Genomic DNA, 21870 nt, shown 5'->3' on the forward strand with positions numbered 1-21870 from the left:
TCAAAAATAAGTTTACAAAGCAATAGCTGACATAAACATTTGGGCAACTTTTAAGGTCAAATTTAATGATTTTTGACATTTTGTCCTTTGTGGGAGCCCAAATAAGAATACCCCATTTGTAAGCCCCTGTGCGTGTATTTGCAAAATGTCTTTTTCTGCTCAGTATTTTTTTTTTTTCCAGAGCCTTAATGGATTTTATGTATCCACATGGCTCCCTACATTAGAGCATTAGGCTGAATGACTGGCAACCGCTGTGTCACTGTGCCCCACGTGTAGTGTTCTGATGGCAGAGGGACGGCACGTAATTACGCCTTTTAAGCCTACTCGCTAAGCATCTGTCAAACATCTCTTTTGACTGATGGACCACCATCTTCCAGCGCTGGTAGAAATTCTACCCAGTAGCAAAACCGGTCCTATATTTTTAACTCTCTGGGCACCAAGGAGAGCTTTTCATAGCTGACAAGCATGACTCCAAATTACCTTTGAGTTTTTGGAGACTGAATAACCTGCTCCAATAACACTGGTATCACAGATATTGGGTACATAATGTATCAAAACGCACATATTTTAGTGTCTGTTTATTCACCTCTATGTTGGAGTCCATCAAGATGCTTGTAAGCTCTGTGGAAAACAAGGTCTGCACCACAGGTGGAGAAATAAGTGATATCTGTAGGGAGGTTTTACCTTCTTTCCCATTTGAAAACACAGAAGCATTGCTGCATTTCATCCATACCTTAATGATTGTTCTGCTATGGAAATCAAGGTCATTTGTTTTATGTTACAGTTTGGTAATAGATGCCACATTAAACTGAAGGCGAGTAAGAGTTTCAACTTTGAAAACACACATTACCAGAGAGAGACTAGGAATATTGTTTTTGCGGCTGGAGTACATCCTTTTAAATGATATACATAATGAGTTTATAATATGCATCTGGGCTACCTCCTCTCTACTTTGATGTCTTCCAAATGGCCCGGGTGTCATCAGCAAAACATGTAGGCACTTTCCCGCCTCATTGACTCCCAAATGTATTTTAAATATCATTCCTGGTAACGCAATTATTTAAAACGCTGAACTAAACACTTACTAATGGGGAAAAAGACAGCGACTTCGATAAATTCATTTCTCAAATGGTGGGCATTCATGTTTCTTCTTCTTTCTTTTTTTTTCTCTGTGAAGCGGAGGCAACTCTGATGGCAACAAAAAACATCAGCAGTAGTAAAACCCCCTGCCCTCGTAGCCCCCCGTAGACATATTAAATCTTTGGTTTCCTCACATTACCCACCAGTAGCTGCCTCTCCAAGGTTTTCTGCATTGTGGTCAACCGCCTTCCTCTCCCAAGGCGGTAAAAGGCTGGACATCAGCAACAGCCCTGATGAGAGTGAGGCACTTCATTTATGCAATCATAGGCAATTAGTTCCCTCTGATTATGTGCCTCTTAATGCTGTTTTGAGTACTGTGGCACACAGTAATACAGAAAGAGATTAAACTATAGCCCTCCCTCCACACTGAGCAGCCATTTAATATACTGAGAACATAATAAAATGTACACAGTAATTACAGTAATATTAAATGCTAATGGCCTAGCAATTGGATCTGTTGTTAGTTTAAGGCAGAGTCAGTGCACCCAAAGAAAGTCTAAGTTTAGAGAGAGCATCATCCTTACATCAGAGCACTCAATTATCTGTCAGGTGTTTCTTATTTTAATGATTTATGTGTTGCTTATTGTTATTTCTATCAGAGGAAGCAAGATCATAGCTGGCATTTGGGTAAATGTTTGCTGGTAAGAGAGCAATTAATATGCAATTTACATATTTCAGTTCCCATCTAGGGAGCTGCAGACAAATAGGATCTGACGTTTGTATTCCAGTGGTGGAAAAACTGGTAGGTCACCATGGAGACATAATAAGAGATAATGAGCGTGCTTAATTGGCTTGCGACATTATCTAAAGGAAAGCTAGTTGCTGCATTTACTCATTTGTCTGCTGGTTCTGATTTACATCTTGACTTATTCTAATTTTCTTAATATCGTATTGACTCTGACACTCCATACGGACACATTAAGGAAGACACACACAGTCTGCTTAAAGTCTTTGATGCCATTAAAGCGCCGTTGATATCTAATCAACGCTGGTTTACTTCCATATATATGGCTCATCAGAGGCCACAACAGGGCTTAGACACGGTGCCCTGTTTGCAAATGTCCCCCAGGTCTCATCACAGTGCTTGAGATGTTGGTGGAGAGAACCTAAATGAATTTATAGAGCCCTGAATTGAACGGTAGCTCCAAAACTATTCTGTGGAATCATGATTACTTTTTCTGTACTCTTTCAGCTCTGAGCCCACTACCTATAATGTATTGTATCGGTCTTTGCAGATTCCAATTGTCTCTCAATGCACTGATCACCACGCAAATAGCCCTCTGTTTCATCATGACAATTGAGAGGTTCATATTTCAACCTAATAGTCCTGTATAACTTTAACCATCTATCACAACCTCATTTCATTGCGGTTGCAGTTAATACGCGCTTCCCTGCCAAGTGGAACATTTTCTAATGATGCACTCTCACACGAAAACAAGGCAAGCCAGCCCGGGCTCTGCATCACTCACTAATGCACCCATCCATAATGTGTTCATAGCAGTCTGCCTAAAGGAGACAGCGATGACTACCACTTGGCATGGGCATGAGAGGGGATATGGGGAAGGGTGCAGGATACAAAACCTAAATGGCCATGCTAATCATGAACAAAGTCGCTGCCATCAAAGATTGTATCACCCTCATAACAACATCTGTAGATTTCATATCATTACCAAGAATACTGGGAAACATCTAAAATGGGTAGCTCAACAATAACAGTCAGCGGTGGGAGTCACATCCAAACACATTATCACAGTAAGCTCGGCTTTGTAGGGTGTTGACAAGGGTCGCCTAATAGGTGTATGTAAAGCCTGATGTAAACACCATCCTAATTAGAGAGACCTTTATCAGTTCCTCCATTTTATGCAGATTGGACTGGTGCAAACGCTAGTGTCATTATCCTGTAATCAAGTACTATTCAGTTGACAGTGTCGTCTTTTAAAAACCTGATTAGAATACATAACAAGGACATAATGTTGCATTATTTCCTCTGTGAGTTTATGTCAATTTTTAAAGCTAACAGAATAATGGTTCCTGTCAGTGTTTGGATGAACACATTAGAGAGTGGAAAAAGATTGCTTTTAAAACAGGCCATTGCAGTATTATGAAATATAATGATAAATACATTAAACAGTTTACCTCTCATGCATTCACTGTCTCTACATTTGGCATAAATAATGACTATAACTGACTCAGAGCGATGTACATGTTTCACTCACACATACAAGCCAAACTTTGAGAAACTGAAGGTGTTTTACAACAATTACCCCTGTACCCCTGTAGGGAACCTGTGTTTCTAGATCCCTAAGAGTCTTGTCTATCCAGCTGGTACAAAAATATTTTGTGAACCTGATTTTTTCATCTTGTGGAGCACATCACCAAAACTAAAATATCATCCGTTAAATGTATCTGCTCACTGGCCGCCTCATCAGGTATACCTGCTCAGCTGCTTGTTAATGCAAATATCTAATCGGTTAATCATGTGGCAGCAACTCAATGCATTTATACATGTAGACATGATCAAGACAATCTGTTGTAGTTCAGAACAAGCATTGAGTGGCATGGTCATTGGTGCCAGACGGGCTGGTTTGAGTATTTCAGACAGTGCTGATCTGCTGGGATTTTCACACACAACCATGTCTAGGGGTTTGCAGAGAATGGTCCATCAAAAATAAAATATCCATTGTGCAGGAATCCTTAGGGTAAAAGTTCAATATGGATGGTAGAGGTCAGAGAAGAATGGCCAGGCTGGTCCAAGCAGATAGAGAGCCAACAGTAATTGAAATAACTAACCAAACTATGCAGAGGGGCATCTCTGAATCTCTTGTAACTGGATAAAGTGCCTAGCTATAATATATAAATGTTATTCTCCTCCTATTATCTCTTTTTTTTCACTGTAGTAATGCCACATCCTGTTTTCTGTGGCCTATCAAACAGCAAGAAATGTCACTTCCGGTTGCCATCTTTGTTTTGGGCAGTCAACTTCATGCTTTTTTTTTTTTTCTCCTCGAAGCTTCATGGAAACTGGAAATGTCTTCCCAGCATCGGTAAGTGTCGTCAAATAACAATTTTGTTTCAAAGGTTACATGACGTTATGTTATCATTCCTTGGGCAACTATGACGGCTAAGTACGATTCAACATGGTCAAACTGTGCTGCGCTAGCTAGCGTTAGCTATGGCCACTGATTTGCCTTGGGACGAGACTAATTGGGAGCTTGAACTTGTAAAAGTAGTCGTGGTCGTATTAGTTGACCCTCAAAATTTCTTTTTCTTTTTCAAGGGACCGTTGTAGATGAGTACATTCAGGAAGCTAACATGCTAAATTAACTAGACATTAGCTTCGGTTTGTTGTCAACAGTTGTCCTTCCAACATGGCCGCTACCTGTTTAACTCCACTGTCAGACAGCTGTTCCCTCCGCAGAGTGTGTCCCATCAAGAATCACAGGTGCCTTTGCTTTTGGATTGACAGGAGTAAATTACAATGTACTCACGTTGAACATGTACTTGGACAAACTGTTTTTCAGTAATCAGAAATAAGTTTGACACTTGACTGTATATACCACCATTTATAAAATATATTTTCATCCCTGCTACATTATGATCAGTGTCCACTAGGCTATAAATTAATTAAATACACACCGAGGATGGAGTTACAGCTGTTGTGATTCTGTACCACATAGTCCTCTGTTACGCTGGCAGCTTGTAGGATAGAAGTTAAAACCAACTGCGTTAAGAGAACAATTAAAACGCTGTTCGGTTGCATAGATTGGCAATTGAGTTTGGGGCTTGATCAAAAATATTTATTTTATGTGCCTCATAAAACACTGTTGAAGCATCCAGACGGTCAAAAAAAAAAAAAAAAATTAAGTTGTGCTGTGCAAAAACTACAGGCTCTTATTGTTCTACTACATGTGTTTGGATACAGGAACATGTAGAGCTGCAATGTACGAAACAAGCAACTTGTTTGTCATATTTCGTATATAGGTGTGTTTATCATAGACAGCGACTCCATATGCCTGAAGCCTGACACACGTACAGTTGCCCCATCTAGTGGTTAATACCGATCCTTACTACTTTACCCCCTCTAGATTGGAAGAAAAAAAAAATGAATGAAAATATCCAGCTTTGCATGCCTTTTATTGAACCAGTTTACACAGGCAGTGCTACACAGGTTCGAACCCCTCGTCACTGCAGCTGCGAGTGTGTTGCGGTCTTCATTTGGAGCTGGTGTACTTGGTGACCGCCTTGGTGCCCTCGGACACGGCGTGTTTGGCCAGCTCCCCGGGCAGCAGCAGCCTCACCGCGGTCTGCACCTCCCTGCTGGTGATGGTGGACCGCTTGTTGTACTGGGCCAGCCGGGACGCCTCCGTGGCGATCCTCTCAAACAGGTCATTCACGAAGGAGTTCATGATGCTCATGGCTCTGCTCGAAATCCCCGTGTCCGGATGAACCTGCGAGGGCAATTTAAAAAAAAAAAAAAAAAAAAAAGGCCATTTAGCTAGTTTAAGACTGAAGCGGTAAAAAGCTCGTTTTTCCACCCACCTGTTTTAAAACTTTATAGATGTACATGGCGTAAGTCTCTCTTCTCTTCGCTTTTCTTTTCGCCTTTTTCTCACCTGAACTCTTCCCTTTCTTTTTAGATATATCATTAGTCATTTTTTTTTTTTTTGAGTGCGTGAACTTTAGGAATAAGTTTCCCACTTTTCTGGCTCATGAGCCGCTGTTTATGTAGCCTGGGGTTAATTAGCGACTGATCCAGCTCACCTGCTGTGCGTTTACAGGACGGACTCGCGCTCCACGTCAAGATGAAATGAATAATTAATGCCATGGAAAGAAACCGAGAGCCAAGAGGCCTCCAAAAAGTTAGTTTTGTTGTGGTGTTTTTGTACCGCACTTCTTGCAAGATTATGTGACAAATACCACTGACAAGTTCTACCGTTGCACGTAATGCTGACGTCCCCTGGGTGGCACACTTGCACTGTTTTTCAGGCTTCGTGAACTCTCACCAGTGGAGTTGTGCACACACGTAGTAGATTCCACTGTAATCCACTGTAATCTTCCTTGTGGCTCGCAGTATACAAAAATATTTTAGACCTCAGGGTGTGTTTACATACTGTAAGATTCAAATGAACACACATTTGATCGGCATTTGTTGTCCCAGACAGTTTTTAAATGCGCTCCCTCATGATCTCCATGCCTGCACGCACTGTTTTCGTGCACGCTGAGGTTATTAATGTATGGTATTATGAGCACATTTAGTGAGCGGCAGATATATTTGTTACGTTCCTGACACTTCAATTCATTTGCATCTCCTAAATGGCACTAATTGCGGTGGCTGAGCAGTATTTCAGCTTTGTACTACTTATTGTTTTTTTGGTTTTCTTGGCAAATTCTAATGAAGGCATATTCTTATCATACGTACGTATCCTCTCATCATATTCAGATAACAGAGGAAAATGGTAGCTGGTTGTGTATCTGAGCCCACAGTAGGTTTTGCTCTAAGGTGCCCTAACTGGTTCACCTGCCCTCTGGATGTTGCACGCAGAAGACATTTGAGTTTTAGTTGGTGTTACTATGGTGTCTGACTGTAGTAACGGCTCTGTCTGTTTAGTAAAACATCTCTATGCTTATGCTTGACCCTGCACACTGTTATTTGTAAGATTTTAAAGCTGATAATGGGATGTTTCTGCTTCAGGCTTGTATTCTCTTTATTCATTTAGGATGAAAGGTTTAACATCTGAACTGGCCCTCAGTGTGTCACTGTTGTAGTCATTTATTGTGATGGAATAGTTGATTACCACCTACATCCAGGTTCAATTATAATATATACAATATATTGGGCACAGTCCTAATGGCTTTAAACATGCTACTGAGGTTCCCCTTCCATTTTGAGATGCATCCACATCATAAATAATCGTATAATAGGTAAGCGGCGAATGTGAGAGGTACTGCAGCATCACTCTTTATCGAGTGGGCTATTTCGGCTGTGGAGAGTGAAGTAAATTCACAGGAGTGTTAAAGCAAACACCCCAGAGCCCTGAGCAGTGGTGCTTTGCAACAGCTCTATCATAGGGGCTTTTTGGGGTTTTAAATAGCTCACAACTTAGTACTTATTACCTTTAAGCAAGTTGCAGTTACGTATTCAAATTTTTACAATACAAGATGTAAAATTTACAGCCTACACACAAAAAAACTAGTCAGCTGTGGTTTAAATGTTGAAATATTTTCACCCAGAGCAATGCTACATATTCCAGAAAGCCCAGTAGACGCCCCTCCACATTATTTGTCTTCAGGTTTTACATGAAAGGCTCTTGCTGTAAAACTTCACTGACCCTCTGATATCTACTGAGATTTCATTTTATTTCTCTTTCCATTAGAAATGGGCATGTTGCCGAATGGCACATTCACGTTATAATTTGTGTTCTTGCCATATCTCTTCACGCTACATTGCCATTCTTGTGTCCAGGGTCTTGGATTTTTTTCTTCCCCTCTCAGTGTTGTTCTCCACAAGCGCACAGGACATATTGACCAGTAGATTACATATGAATACCCCCTCATCTCAGGCAGCATTTATGCAAGGTCGTTTGCAGCAACTGCCACACACGTTGAATAGCAGCCTTCGGTTGACTGTATTGTGAAGGCCATCTTTTTCTCTGTTGTTTGGCAGATTTCTGCTGTTTGCTTGTTTCATCTGTGAAGAGAAGATGGAAAAAAGGTGAGCGTGTGAGCGCACATCTGCTGCCTCGCTTTGTCTGTCTGACAGTCACAGAAAAGGAAAAATGTTGGCTGTTCTGTTTATCACAGTCTTTCATATCAACATATTGCTAAAGGCAACGAGGAGTGTTTGTTTTATTTATTTTTTCTGCAGGGTTTGGAGCTTAACAGAACAAAGCTTAGCTGGATACCTGCAGTTATTACTCTGTAGTTGCCAAATGCACAAGTTGTTTCAAAGCCTTGTATACAAATTTACCAGTTTGTGTTTCTGTGTGCTTATCTGCAGCGAAATGATGGAGCTTTATAATGGTGTCCCTTATTGAATAAGCATTTGGTTTATCTTACTAATAAAAGAAATGTCTGTGATGCAAATAGAGATCAAAAAGGGTCAGGAACTGTATTAAATTCCACTGTGAACAAATTATTTGCGTCTGATATGTGCTGCACACATCTAAAGTACTGTAGACTTGAAGATTAGACCACATTTAAGTTTTTGCATTTAAACTCAAACATTCAAATCACTGACTTTGTTTTAGTTGCGGTGTTCTTGTGTAAGCTGCTGAATATTGTTTTAAGTAAAACAAAGTGCTTAGAGGCTGGGATAGTTATGAAGGATCGTGCTCTCAGTCTAATCTGTATTCCACTTTGCGTTTTTACTTCCCCTCATACTGGCACTGCCGTGTCCGGTGCACTGTTGCATCTCTGCTGCTCCTTCCTTAACTCCATGATGTATGTGCTCTTAAATGTCGGCTGCGTTAGTGCAGGGTTCAGTTCCTAGCAGGGCAATCCATCCTCTGTGGTGCTTGCCAAATCTGCATAACTTGGGCATCACAAAAAAATGACTCGCAGTAATTGCCCCTTTTAGCTTTACATCATATCAGGGCGGTTTGCTTGTCATAGGAATTTTTGCTGAATTGTAGTAATTATAGCACATTACTAATATCCAGCATCATTTAGTCAGAGTGGCAACAGTGCTGCAGTACTGTTTTCATTAAATTAAGAAGTTTATTTGTCAAATCAGGTTAAAGTTATTAGTTTGCCAAAGCTTTTGCAACACATCTTTAGTGACAGCAAACACACAGCACAATATGCCAGCAGTATGAATCACACTGTTTGTGAGCACACATTTTGGACCAAAGTAATAATTAGGTTGCTGGGAAATAAGTCAGATTGAAAGGGGGAAGTAAAAAGCATGTCTCTGTCCTTCAGTTATGAAAACCCCCCGGTTCCAGTTAGCGTTCTATACAATAGCTTTTGATCACATTTGTTCATTTCTGGCAATGCTAAACTCATTACTTGGATATGCAAAAGTGAAATCTGACCTGTGCCAAAAATGGAACTGTTAACTAAAAGGTCTAGCATTTACACAAACCATAATCAAATAAAGGGAACAAAGGAAGAGCATAGATTATGATTAAGAGCCAAATTATATTTAGTGCTGTATTTGGAAGGAACTCAAATCAAACATGAAACACTAAAAGCTCATCACTCTTGTCTAGGATCCATTAGCCTATAAATGATATTGTACCTTTACAATGTTAAGTTGCTTTTACAATCATATCAGTAATAGTTAACATATGCAGTTATGACATTGCGTCAGATAGAAGCATTTCAGGTCTGAAATTTTTCAGAGCATTAGTTGATAGTTAAAAGTCAAAGCCCCCCAAAAAAGAGAGAGAGAGTGCAGTGCACAGCAGCGCCTCAAATGTTACCACTCCTTATTAATATTCACTGCATTATGCTGTGCATTCTACCATCCACTTGAAAGCCAATTACTATTGGAAAGTCTGCCACTTTCATCCTGCAATCTACAACAACAGGCATGCCTGCTGGTATGAATTTGGAATTTACGTTTGCTAATCTTTACACAGGACAACGCTACCCAAATGTAAAGAGAATGCAAATAAATGCAGTGTGAGGAGTATTTGCGTTCTTTTAAGTGTGGAAATTGAATGTCAAATGCAGATTTATTCAGTAATGATGACAATAAAATCACTATACTGTAATACTGAATATTTATCAAGACGTGAGTAAATGTTTGTTTCAGTGAAGACAATTCAGTTATTTGTCACAATTCCGTCTCATAATCTATATTGTTCAGGTGTTGTGAAACCATACATTTACTATCATCACTGTAGTCACAGGATTTCACCTCAGTATTCTCTGTCTCTGTTCTATTTGGACACTTAATATCTTTGACATATTAGGTCAGCTTATAGTCAACACTCCACAAACTGGTCCAGGACTTAAGTGTGTTTTTTTTAGATAATCTCTTTACAGCAAATGCTGCTATAGTATACATTTTCGAGTTCTGCCGATATGCTCATTGATTTATGCGTGTTCTCCTTTATTCCCACTGTAAAGAAGTACCCGTGGAGCGCCATAACTATCCAGTCAAATCTACACTTGATTTGTTTTTGGGCAGAAAGTCAAAGGCGACCCCTTAGTGAAGGATTTTTAGTTTGTTGTCAGCAACGTTGACTTACCTGGTGCTGTTTGTGAATGAAGACATATTAAAACTCAGTGGAGGTCTCGTATGTTAAATGGGCACGGGATCATCCATCATTGTTAAGTGTTATTTAGCAGATTATCAGTCATGACTGTGAATACAAAGGAGGGCAGCTGAATTTCATACATTTTAAAGGATAGGACAAGATTAGCTCGCCGTGAGTCAAACATCTTAATCAAGGCAATGACACTCTGACGAGGACTAGAACTGGATACTTTTAAGGTGTCATCATATTATGAGTTAATGAAAGTGTCTCTGTCCTGTTTTGTTTTTAGCTTGTACCGCTTGTGCGTCTGAGGAGTGCAATAAGACTTGTACAGTAGTTTTAAAAATGCAATACTTCAGACATTGTTTTGGTAGTGTTGGCATTACCTGTCAGGTAAAAAGATTCAAAACCACAACGGTGTATCGCTTCAGACGTCATGTTGCATTTCCTCCGATGAGCATTTTTTAATTTGCATCTGGTCTGTGTCAGTGTATGGTTGACATTGCATTTCTCAAAAGTTATGGATGAAATGGTTTATGTAGTCTCATCTGAATTGCTTAGCTCGATAGTGTGGTGGGTAATGGTTGCTATGGTCTCTGTGCTTGGTTACTAGGGCAGAATATTGATTTAATCCTCAAGGGCTGTAGTCATATCCTTGGCGGTTCACCTATTGTTATGATAATAAGACATCTGCGGGTGGCCAATGACTGATAATCTTGTTTGGTCCATGGAGAAATGAAAAGGCTTCTCAGACTGGTGTGGTGAAATTTTAACCTCTACACAATCACCAACTCCATTAATGGTCAAGCCTGAAACTCTCACATAGTCACACAGAGCAAGTCATATCCAAGGACTGCTACAGAAGACTGTGAAATGCTTTTGGGATTGGTCCATCGCTTGGAACTACAGAATATATAACCCATAGAAATATATAACCCATGCTGTCACAAGAGGACATAATGCATAAAGATCTGAAGAATCACATGCAATAATAAATAAAACATTTAATCAGGTGGTTTGGGTCATGCATTTGCTTGCTTTAATTGTTTTCATTGTTATGAACAGGCTAAAATGCGGACATTTCTGGAACTCTGTTACATACGTCAATGCAATAAACATGCAACCTGTAGCACTTGTATGCAAGCAAACATGTTGGCAGCAGAGGCTGTTGGAGAAGATTAGAGAATAATAACACAGTGAAGGTGGTGTCCAGATTGAGAGACTTCCCCTGTGAGCACAGACACACAGGCAAAGCAGCCATTCAGCAGTGGGATGGATCCTGACTACTAAAGAGGAAGAGGGAGAGAGAGGGAGACTCAAAGAGAAGGAGAGAGAGCAAGAAATGGGGGAGTGGTGGGAGAGAGAGAGAGGAAGCGAAAAAGAGAGTGAAACGTTCCACACGGCAGAATATAAATCTGTATGTTAACAGGACTAAAGCTGGAGGTCTCGAAGCGGCTTTAGTGGTTATCCTGGCGGGGGGTGGCCATAAAGCATCAAGAGGTGGTCTTCCCTATTGACTGAGGATCTGTGCAAATAAGGAAGTGGAACCCGTGGAAGCTGTGAACGCCGGTTGTCAAGCACAGTGGTGGGCTGGTCGGAGGTCTCTGACCCCCTCATTTTCATTTCTGGAAGAAACGAGAAGAGCAAAAGAGACACAAGAGAAAAGGGAAGGTGGCAGCGAGGGACCAGTGAGCCATTTCTCTCTTTATTACCTCCATTCACAAAACCATTGCATCCCATTATCACAGCGATGTAGAGGCATTCTCTCCGATTAGAGGAGGAAGGGTCCCATTGACTGCTGAGGCTTAGCACCTCTCTCCAAACGCTAGCCCTTTTCATTGCAGCCCCCCGCCACCCCCCCATCTCTCGCTTCTATCCTTACGTCTTCTATTTTCTCTGTTCTTCTCTCTTTTCTTGTCCCTTGTATTCTTTTCCCTTTTCACACCACTCAGGAATCAGGAGGCATTGCGTTTTGGTAGAAGTGGGTGTTTCTAGAGCTGTCATTGTGTTTGGTGCCGCTACAAAGGACAGCTGAGCAGGGAGTGAGAGAGGCAGCTTTGGAGATAATAAAATAGCAGCCTGAAAGAAAAGGGGGGGACCTGGGACTACAGGAACTGCTGACAACCACTGGAAGGTGAATTGTGATGAAAAGAAAACTGTTACAGAGACTGACAACCATTTTAAGGTAGCTATTTATTGAGAACATTACCACTCCTGGGGGGAATAAAGAAGCAGTGTGCCAAACCACCACTGCCCGTTGGATTCTGCTGTTGCTGTTGCTAAGCAAAGTCTTTAACCTGAAGTTCTTGGTGAGACAATATTGAGCATCACTCTACAGCCATGAAAGGAAGCTCAGAGGAAAGCATTGAAAGCGTCAGGCCCTCCAACCTGCAAGCTTTTGCTAACATATCCACCCTACATGGCATGAGTCACATATTCGCCTATGGGCACATGACATTTCGGCGGTTTCTATGGACTCTTTCCTTCCTTGGTTCACTAGGCTTATTGTTGCTGGTCTGCATGGATCGAGTGTCATATTACCTGGAGTATCCTCACGTCACCAAGCTGGACGAGGTGGCGGCGACTAACCTCACGTTCCCATCTGTTACCTTCTGTAACCTCAATGAGTTCCGCTTCTCCAGAATCACCAGAAATGACCTCTATCATGTGGGAGAGCTCCTGGCCCTCCTCAATAATAACTACCAAATAGCCAACCCACACCTGGCTGAGCCCGAAGTTCTGGCTGCCCTAAAGGATAAGGCAAACTTCCAGAACTTCAAGCCCAAACTGTTCAACATGACTGATTTCTATAACCGCACGGGTCATGACATCAATGACATGCTACTGCAGTGCACCTTTCGAGGGGAGGACTGCTACCCGGTGAACTTCACCACAGTAAGTATTCATGCGCTCATGTCTTAACCTGCTATAATTCTGCACTGTATGTTTGCTGCTCTGTTTCCTGCCTGACCTGACAGACTGTCCCTTTCTTTTATGTTCAAATAAGCTCGGACCAAGCTTTAATTTTGATTGGGCAATTTTTTTTCTTTTGAAACAGATGTCTGGCTTTAATGTATTTGGTCCTCTGGTGTTAACGTTGTGGTTGTTATTTCTAAAGTGCTCACAGTACTTACAAAAGCTGTCCTTGTAGGTGTTGCATTGTAGACTGTAGTTGATACCCGTGCTGTGCTGAGAGCAAATAGTGCATAAAACTTATGATGAGGGTAAGGTCCTATGGTAAAATGCTGCATTAGTGGTGCTTAGTGATCTCTGAAGACAACTTGGCTTCCAAGAAGATGGAAATCATTTTCATTAGGTGTTGTGTATCACTACATCTTGAGGAAACAATAAGGTGTTGTACTCAAGTCAAATAGATGGTTTATATATGCGCTCAAGACTTTGGTTTTGAAAATCTGTCTTTTATCTGAAATCTGATTTTAATGACATCGTTCAAATTGAAGTTCCACACAAACCATTTCTTTGTTATGAAGCTGGGGACACTGTGCTGTCTTTTGTCATTATTTTGGTATATTTTGTTTGTTCTGATCATTCAAGTATTAATCAGTGCTTCTCTAAATGATCTGTTTCAGACAGGTTATTTCTCAGTAGTAAGTGGGAAAAAGTGTAATGTTTGTTGTGCAATTCAAATGCCTTTAAAAAGCTCATAGTTCTACAAAGATTATATTAGAGATCATTCAGAAAAGGTGCAAAGGTGCCAAGTTTTTTATCACCAAGCAATCATATGCAGCCATAGGCAAGTGCAAGTCTTGATTCACCACGCAGTATGAATGAAGTTCACTAAACTGTAAATGGTTGACTGTCAATTTGTTCTCTAAACAGCAAATCCCCATTCATTAAAAGACACTGCACATAGCAGATAACACTTGCCCATGTAATGATGGACTATACAGACATATATCATAAAGATGTTAACACACCCAAGTACTGCAGCTGCATTATAGTGTACACTGTGAGATGTGGTTGTATCTTTTTAAAAAGGCTGGTCAAAAGTCAGTTTTTGTACTTTAACTGAAAAGAAACGCATCCCAAAATCCTAAATGATGTAGCCTTACTTTAAATGGTTAAATCAGTGCTGCAAGTAAGAAAGTGTGATTTTCTTTTTAATACTGTTTTTCACAGTAGTTTATTTGAAATTAACATGTATTATGACATTGTTCCTGTCACGCAACCTGTGTTCCCCACTCTTACAGCTATACAATATACAAGCTGCAATAGAGGGAATAAAAGTTTGAGTTAAATCAGGCTGTTTCATTACTATTGGCCTGTTTTATTTGAGTCCAATATGGGCCCAAAAAACAGTAGACTAAGCTCTCTTGGCGCAGTCTGGATTGCCCATTATTGTATATAAACAAGTGTACTGTGCATTGGCCAAAAAGGAAAAAATAATAAAGACGCAGCCTAGGGATAGGTGGCACTTCAATATTACTTGTTTCTCTTTCACTTCCCATTCTTGTTTTAAAGCATTTTATTATTCTCACCGTGTCTGTGTCCTATGTCCCATCTCTTAAAGTGCAGGTTGATGGAGTAGCACCTAACTTACTTATCTCTCAATAGTGTCTGCACTCAAAAATAAGATTTCTTATCTGTTTTGTATCTTTAATCAACCCTGAAAGAAATCCCGGCGGATGGCCAGTTTTTAAGTGACTGACTACAATCTTCACTCCTCTCTGCTGTAAGAGGAAATAAAACACTAATTTAATATTGCTTTTCTATCTTTATTCTTTTCAATTTGTATCACAAAGATCATGAATTGGGAATATCTCCATTTACATGCTTGTTTTTAAGCAGCACTCGAGTGTCTTGAGAAACAAATTATTCATGGGAAACTAATTGCAGTTGTATTGCTTGATTGAAAATGCTTGCAGTGTCAAATGAGCTGGTGGAAACAGTTAATGAATGCATGTTTTCTTGTTCTTGTTGGGCATATTTGGTGGCCCAGCAAACTGTGAACTCTCCCCTGGCCATGAAAGTTGCATTAGATTGGATCGGTCTTGTTGATACCCATCCATCATTGTGGTGTGTTGTTTGGATGGAGTGGCTAAAGCAGTGCCACAACATGCTGCATTACGCTCTCAGTGGGCAGAAATGTGTTTGTCAGGACTTGGATGAGTGCCAGTAGACCATACCCATCTAGCTGAGTGTTCGGTGCTGTATCTGATAATAATCTCACATAACTAATTGCAAACACTGAGGCGTGCTCACTAATGGGGTAACTGAGTTCATAACCTGCTTGAGTGGGAAAGAAAACGTCGCCGCTACTCTTTGTCAGAAATCTTAAGGAGGAAACACAAAATCAAGACATATTAGTAATATACCAGATTTTATTTGGTTGACTTTATCAACTAAAAGGTGTTCATGTTGTCATCTTTTCCAAACACAGAATTACTATTCACTGGCAGTATACTGATATTTAGATTACTTCCACAGGAAATTTTCAATTACTCGAGTTCCCCACAGACATGTTGAGAGGAAGATTTACAATGCAAAGGACTGTGGGAGTGATGAGCTTTGACCTTGAATAAATGAAGGAAGAATTCCATTAAGTCTGGGTTATGATGCAGTTGGGAAACAAAGCGTTCAAAATGTTTTGCATGGTAATGGATGGCTGGGCAAGGGGAGAATGGCAATCCAATGCCATTTACAACTTTAATCCCTATTAATGATTTTATGTGGCATGTTTAACCAGTGTCATGAAAAATTGAGATTTTCCTTACGGACCATGACCCAATTTTAAGATCATTAAAAATTTAAAAAAGCTTGTTAAAACATGAAAGTTATCAAAGATGTTAGCCTGTCAGTTCTTAGGTCAGGGCCCGCTTCGTCAATTTTTTAAATTGCCTATATTTCAGGAGAGTTATATTTTCCAAATATCGTGGTCTGGACCATGTTTTGTTACCCACTGAATTATTATGCTTGAATTTCCTCCACAGGGAGTTCACTCTTCAGAATGGTGAAACACACGTAACACAATGTCTTTAGTGAGGTGTAAAAGTGAGTTCAAATCTCATCCTGAAATCTCACAAAAGCTGCTTTCCATTCCTATTATATTACAAATCCCGAAACCTCGCTAAAGCTTTTTCTACTGAAAGAGCACAGTAGGATTAACCAGATTTTAATTTAGACATTTTGTCACCATATCAACAGTGATCCATCTAAACAGTTTAAATGAATTTACTTGAGATTAAACTTGTTCGCACAGCATTTTAATATTTTTAAGGTAGCATTACAGCTTAAACGGCTGTGCTCCTGTCAACAAAATGACCTTTATCAATATGTATTTATTGGCTTGTGGTGACACTAAAAGACCACGTGAGTAGCCTTTGAAACCGTATGTAAATGGCACCTGAGTCGATGATAGACTGCAGCTAGTGAACAAGAGGTTGATTATCATAATCTGATAGTGTGGGTGTAGTGCTCCATTCTTAACTTTTGACAGGCCATGACAAGTCCCTCTGGGTTACATTTCTGTTCATTTCTTACAGAGTGCGTAAAATCAGTATTCATCATCACATTTTGCTGAAGCTCCATCTTTTAAGATGTGAGTTGTCTTTCATGTCATCATCCAGGTGACAGCAGGTGCCAAGGGGATGAAACACGGGTGAGGTTGAGACGAAGCTGACAGACAAAGTGTGACTTGTGGATCTTCACAAAGGATATGTGTATGATTTCATCATTTGGAGGCTCATTTCCCCTCTAAACCAACAGCGCTAGTCAGTATATTTGTATAGGCATTATATTGTTGTCTTATCAGACACTATAAGTCAGCAGTGATGTGTTTGTTGCTGATATGCACATACTACAAATATACAGTAAAACACACAATTTAAAAACAGTCATAATATCATTGTGTAAAATGTTGCATTTCAGCAGATGGGGATGCAGATTCTGTTACTAATAACTATAAGTTAGGTTAGCGAAGAAACCGGGCAAAGACATACTTAACAGGGTTTTCAACAACTAATCATTAGAGTAATCAGTTTATGAATATCAGGCAGTAGAACAGAGGAAATATTGACTTGTCAAACAGGTAACTAGTAACATTAATTTAGAGTTGCATTTTGTGGCAGGACCCTGGAACCTAAAAATAATGTAGCCATAATTAAAGCAGCGTTAATAGATTATTTTTTTGACTTCGGGGGCATGGGATCGAGGGAAAACACAATACCAACGTCCTATCTCCTGATAGATTTGTTATGTTGAATGTGTTGGTAGACACTTGATAAAAACACCTGATAAAAATATTTGGCTCTGAAGATGCTCCACAATGTTCACCACCTAGTTGTTAACTTTATTTGTCTGCTATTAAATGCAGTGCAGGTGTACACTCTGTTTCTCAGAGCTTTTTCACCAACAACAGCTGACTGAAAGTTGGTTGATAATTCTCTGTAGGTTTATCATATGGCATGTAATCGTCATTACATGTGGTCATTTGATCCATTACAGAAGTATTTTTGGAACAGCTTTAAAGGGTTTCATTACACATGTGCTTTTTACACGTATATCTGCTATCAGAAGTGTCTGTTTTGTTTGTGGGACGTTTGCATTCCCAAATGTTGACATTGGCTGCTCATATCCAGCATCAGTCGATGCATATGCTGAATTTTTTGTTTACATATCTTCTTATCGTGTGTACAAAGACAGAGACAGACACAATACACAGACATGCCTGCAGTCAGGAACATTGCAGCTGCCACTTCCAGATGAAGCCTTATTCACACATACAGGGATACACAGCGAGAGCATGTAACACCACTTCACAAAGCTGCTTCCCATGAAATAGAATTTGCAGCAGTAAAACACCAAATCCACAAACTGCTGCAGCAGCCACCGCATGAACCCACTGTTGTCAGTTGCTTTTGTCAAGTGGGTATGTGGGCTGGCTTTATGGGACACAGCTATCCTCCGAATTCAGCAGGTGGGAACAAGTAGTCTTCAAGATTGCATCATTAAGCTGATCAGTTTCAGTGAAAAAATAAATTAATTGATCTGTGCTGCACTACCAGCTGCTCAGCAACAGCAATAGATATGTGAACACGGTGAAGGGAAGCAGCGTTGGAGAGTGTCAGGAAGGAAGGAAAACAAGACGCTCCACTGAATAATGTTTCATGAGTTTCTCAGGAGGTGATGAGCTGTGAGAACTTGGCAGAGTGTAGCAGACGTACTCTGTAAAAACCCGGGAACAGAGGGAGATGGAAAAACAAGTGTGCGAGAGAGGAGTTTTTTTTAAATGACAAATCTGTGACCATTTTCTGTATTTTTCACAGCAGGTGAAATCAAATGCCTCCTTGCCCTTGTACTGACAGTGGTGTAATGAATTTAAACCATTTACTGGGTTAAAAACACTCACTCACAACTCACTCCCCTTGATGCAGGTTCCTGATGTGGATACACACACAAGCAAATATGTGATTTCTTTTGTGGGCAAATGTAAACACTAAGTACTTAATTAAACATACTCTGTAAAAATTAACTATTAGCTATTGGGCAAATGGACATATTTTGTCCGGCAAGCCTCCTAAGTGATGCTATCAGCTTATATGTATACACATTAAAGCTGTCAACATTAATGGTGAAATTGTTTAAATTAACACAATTTATAATTAATAGTGTGTGCATGCTCTATTTCATTGGTGAGAATATTACCAGAGCAGTGGGGCTGCGTTTGGACCTGTGGTCTCAGAGGGAACAGTACACGTCCTTGTTACAAACAGTGGAGCCTTTGTCACATTTACTGTGGGACATGTTTCAGTCCCCTGCTAATGTTTACAACCTTACCTGTAACACCAGGGTCTCCATTACTTAGAGTAGGGCGGCATGACAAAGACACAGAGGGAGAGAATATCTGAGTGTGGTAAACAACAGCATGTCTAAGAGGGATAAGAGTGGTTACAGGAAGAAGTATGGGCCAAATTTTCCCTGCCATCATTGAGTTCACAAGTAAGAAACCGGATCTAAAAGTAAATGTAGAATAACCTGGGAAAAGGCAGGCTGTAAAAGGGGAAAAAGAGGCAGTTACTTTGGAGTACAGTAATGCTCAGCAAGTGTAGTTTGACTGAAGCACCTCTTGAAATGCACTATGCACAAGTATGCAGTGTATATCCAGAGAAAATAGAGGTGCGTGTCATTACGTGTCTCACAGGGGATGCCTGCAGCCAGTCATGATACAATCTTTCTTGTAATTTACAGCGTTAACAGCTCATGGGAGATTTTTGTTCCCTGACTTTAGCCTTTAAGGCAGTGCCTCCATCCAGGCAGTGCACCACCCTGGGGAGAAGCACTGTTTAGTTAGTAGCACTAACTACAGAAATGAAGCAGACGGTACATCCACCTACCAAGAGTCAGCTCCAGCATTGACAGCAGGTAAATTAGTCAAATAAGAAGGTTTTGTTTTGCTATAATGGCTAAATAACTATCTTTTAATCTTGACCTAACAAGCTTGCTGGTTAGAAGTTTTGTGCAACATGCGCTCCCATTTTATTCAAATACTTTAATTCATGGGGACATAAAACAGCAAATCCACATTATTTAAACAACAATTACCAGAGAAGGACAAGGTGTTCTTAGTTAAACCCACTGGAGAGAGATACTTTTTATCTTATATCCCACCCAACATCAGCAGTAACATTTTTGCAAAATGACAAGTATTTGACTGACTCTCAGTGGTATCTCAGGAAGGATGAAACTGTCCGACGTGACTGCAGTTTTTGTGATTTCCCCCAACCTAAGCTGGCTACTCTCATCTGCATTCCAGTCAGGATGTCTTGAATGAACCTAATCTCTGCCCGAGATTGCCTTATGTCACCGCTCACATTTGACATAAGCAGATAACAACATTAGTTATTACAGCCTAGTACTGCTGCAACCAAACGACAATAACAATCCCTGAAATATTCATATTGGGACGAAAACTGCTTCTGTTGACCAAAAGCAATCTCTGAGAGGAAGTGTCACATGTCGGGTGATGATTACTAAACAGCAGACTTGTGAATTCTGTCTACTGTAATGATCGTGAAACTACAGTTTTGGTTATGCAGAGATATGTTGTAATCACAAGAAAACAAGCTTAATATTCTTTGATCATCTGCACAAAACAATACAGATGATTACAGCCACGGCCTCTGCACTCCTCTGTACCCTGTTGTTGCTGTGACAGGTGTAACTTTTTATGGCTTGCTTCAGATCTTGGTCAGAAATCGAGGTGGGTGGTAGAGGCAAAATGAATATGGTGCTAATTATCACAGCAGTGGTAATTAGTACAATAACGGCAGTCTCACTATCGATATGTGAAGATATTTACTCTTACCTAAAAATACATTGACTTTTTATAAAAAGTCAAACTCATGCAGAGCTGCATGCAGAGAGAATCAATATATCATATATAAAGATACAAAGGGCATTGGTTGGAATGGTCAGAGCCAGTTTTTGGTCAATCATTACATTTTTTTTTTTCATTGATTTGTTTTTGGCTACTGGTGGATGGAACTCTGACTCTTTGTTTATCGTTATCCATTCTTCTGCTCCACCAGATGTCAAAAAGGCACATTTAGCTCCGTTAGAGCACAGGAAACAAACACAACAGTAAACATACAACAGAATAGTGACTATGAACATATAAACATGTAAACATTTATGAATTATAAACAGCCATACTTTCTATTAGGTCTGGAGAATAATTCAATATTGTCATTCAACAACTGTGTTGTGATGATACAATTGAAAGGTGCTATCAAATAACAAAAATCAGTTATCCAAAAATGAAAAAAAAACCCAAATATTTGCATGGAAGTTCACTCTTTACTTTGTGAATAGTACGTGTAAGAAAATGATGAAAACTTTAACATTTAGTAAAAAAAAAATCCTATGACATTTTTAAGGTGAATTTGTGTTTTGTGATTGTGGGTTATGTAAGTAAAAGTGACTGAGGTTGACAAGGTTTTTACTATTTCTGCCCTGAAGAGGAACCTGTGAGGTCAAAACTGGAGAGCTTTTAAACCAATGACGCCAACTAATTAAAGGCTTTCAATGTAACTTTTCTTTTTGCTTTGCCCGAGTGGTCGGACAGAACACAAAATTAATTTAAGAGGTGGAGCAATTGAGTACAAAATCAATGGAAATATGTGAATAGATGTGAATTTGCTGGTAATTAATGTGAGGAAATGTCTGTGTGAGCTGAAAATTTTTCAATTTGAGTGAAAAATTAGCACTTATCCCATGCCTTTATGAGTCTACATTATAATTGTAGAGAGACTAGAGGAAAATGGAGACAGAGTGAGGGGAAAAAAGAGAAAAATGGAAATGGGAAAAAAAACCCCAGAAAGAGTCGGTGCCCCTGGTGAGTTCTGTGTGAAGCAGAGGTGGACAAGAACACGCGCAGACACTCCCACAAACATGTGCAACACATCCGTTGCTGGCTTAGCATACAGGTAACGTCTGCACAGTCAATACACTGGCTTTTTGGGACTAATAAACATGGACAGCACAGACAGTCTAGCAGTCAAACTGG

At 40.0% G+C, this 21870-nt stretch overlaps 1 protein-coding gene across 1 annotated transcript; it reads right to left on the reverse strand.

Annotated features, from left to right (window-relative positions):
- Positions 1 to 5350: 5350 nt before the first annotated feature.
- Positions 5351 to 5814, reverse strand: h2bk1 (H2B.K variant histone 1). The gene is made up of 2 exons (XM_070844970.1): positions 5680 to 5814; positions 5351 to 5588 (listed from the first exon to the last, which is right to left on the reverse strand). Exons 1-2 carry the CDS (start codon positions 5791 to 5793, stop codon positions 5352 to 5354), a joined length of 351 nt encoding a protein of 116 aa, XP_070701071.1. The 5' UTR covers positions 5794 to 5814; the 3' UTR covers position 5351.
- Positions 5815 to 21870: the final 16056 nt, after the last annotated feature.

Source organism: Pempheris klunzingeri, chromosome 15 (genome assembly GCF_042242105.1).
Source record: "Pempheris klunzingeri isolate RE-2024b chromosome 15, fPemKlu1.hap1, whole genome shotgun sequence".
NCBI lineage: Eukaryota > Metazoa > Chordata > Actinopteri > Acropomatiformes > Pempheridae > Pempheris > Pempheris klunzingeri.

Excerpts from the sequence above, each read along its gene's own strand:
- h2bk1 (XM_070844970.1), bottom strand. The coding sequence starts at position 5,793 with ATGACTAATGATATATCTAAAAAGAAAGGGAAGAGTTCAGGTGAGAAA. Across the intron at positions 5,589-5,679 it reads TCTATAAAGTTTTAAAACAG|GTTCATCCGGACACGGGGAT; the intron begins GTGGGTGGAAAA and ends TTGCCCTCGCAG.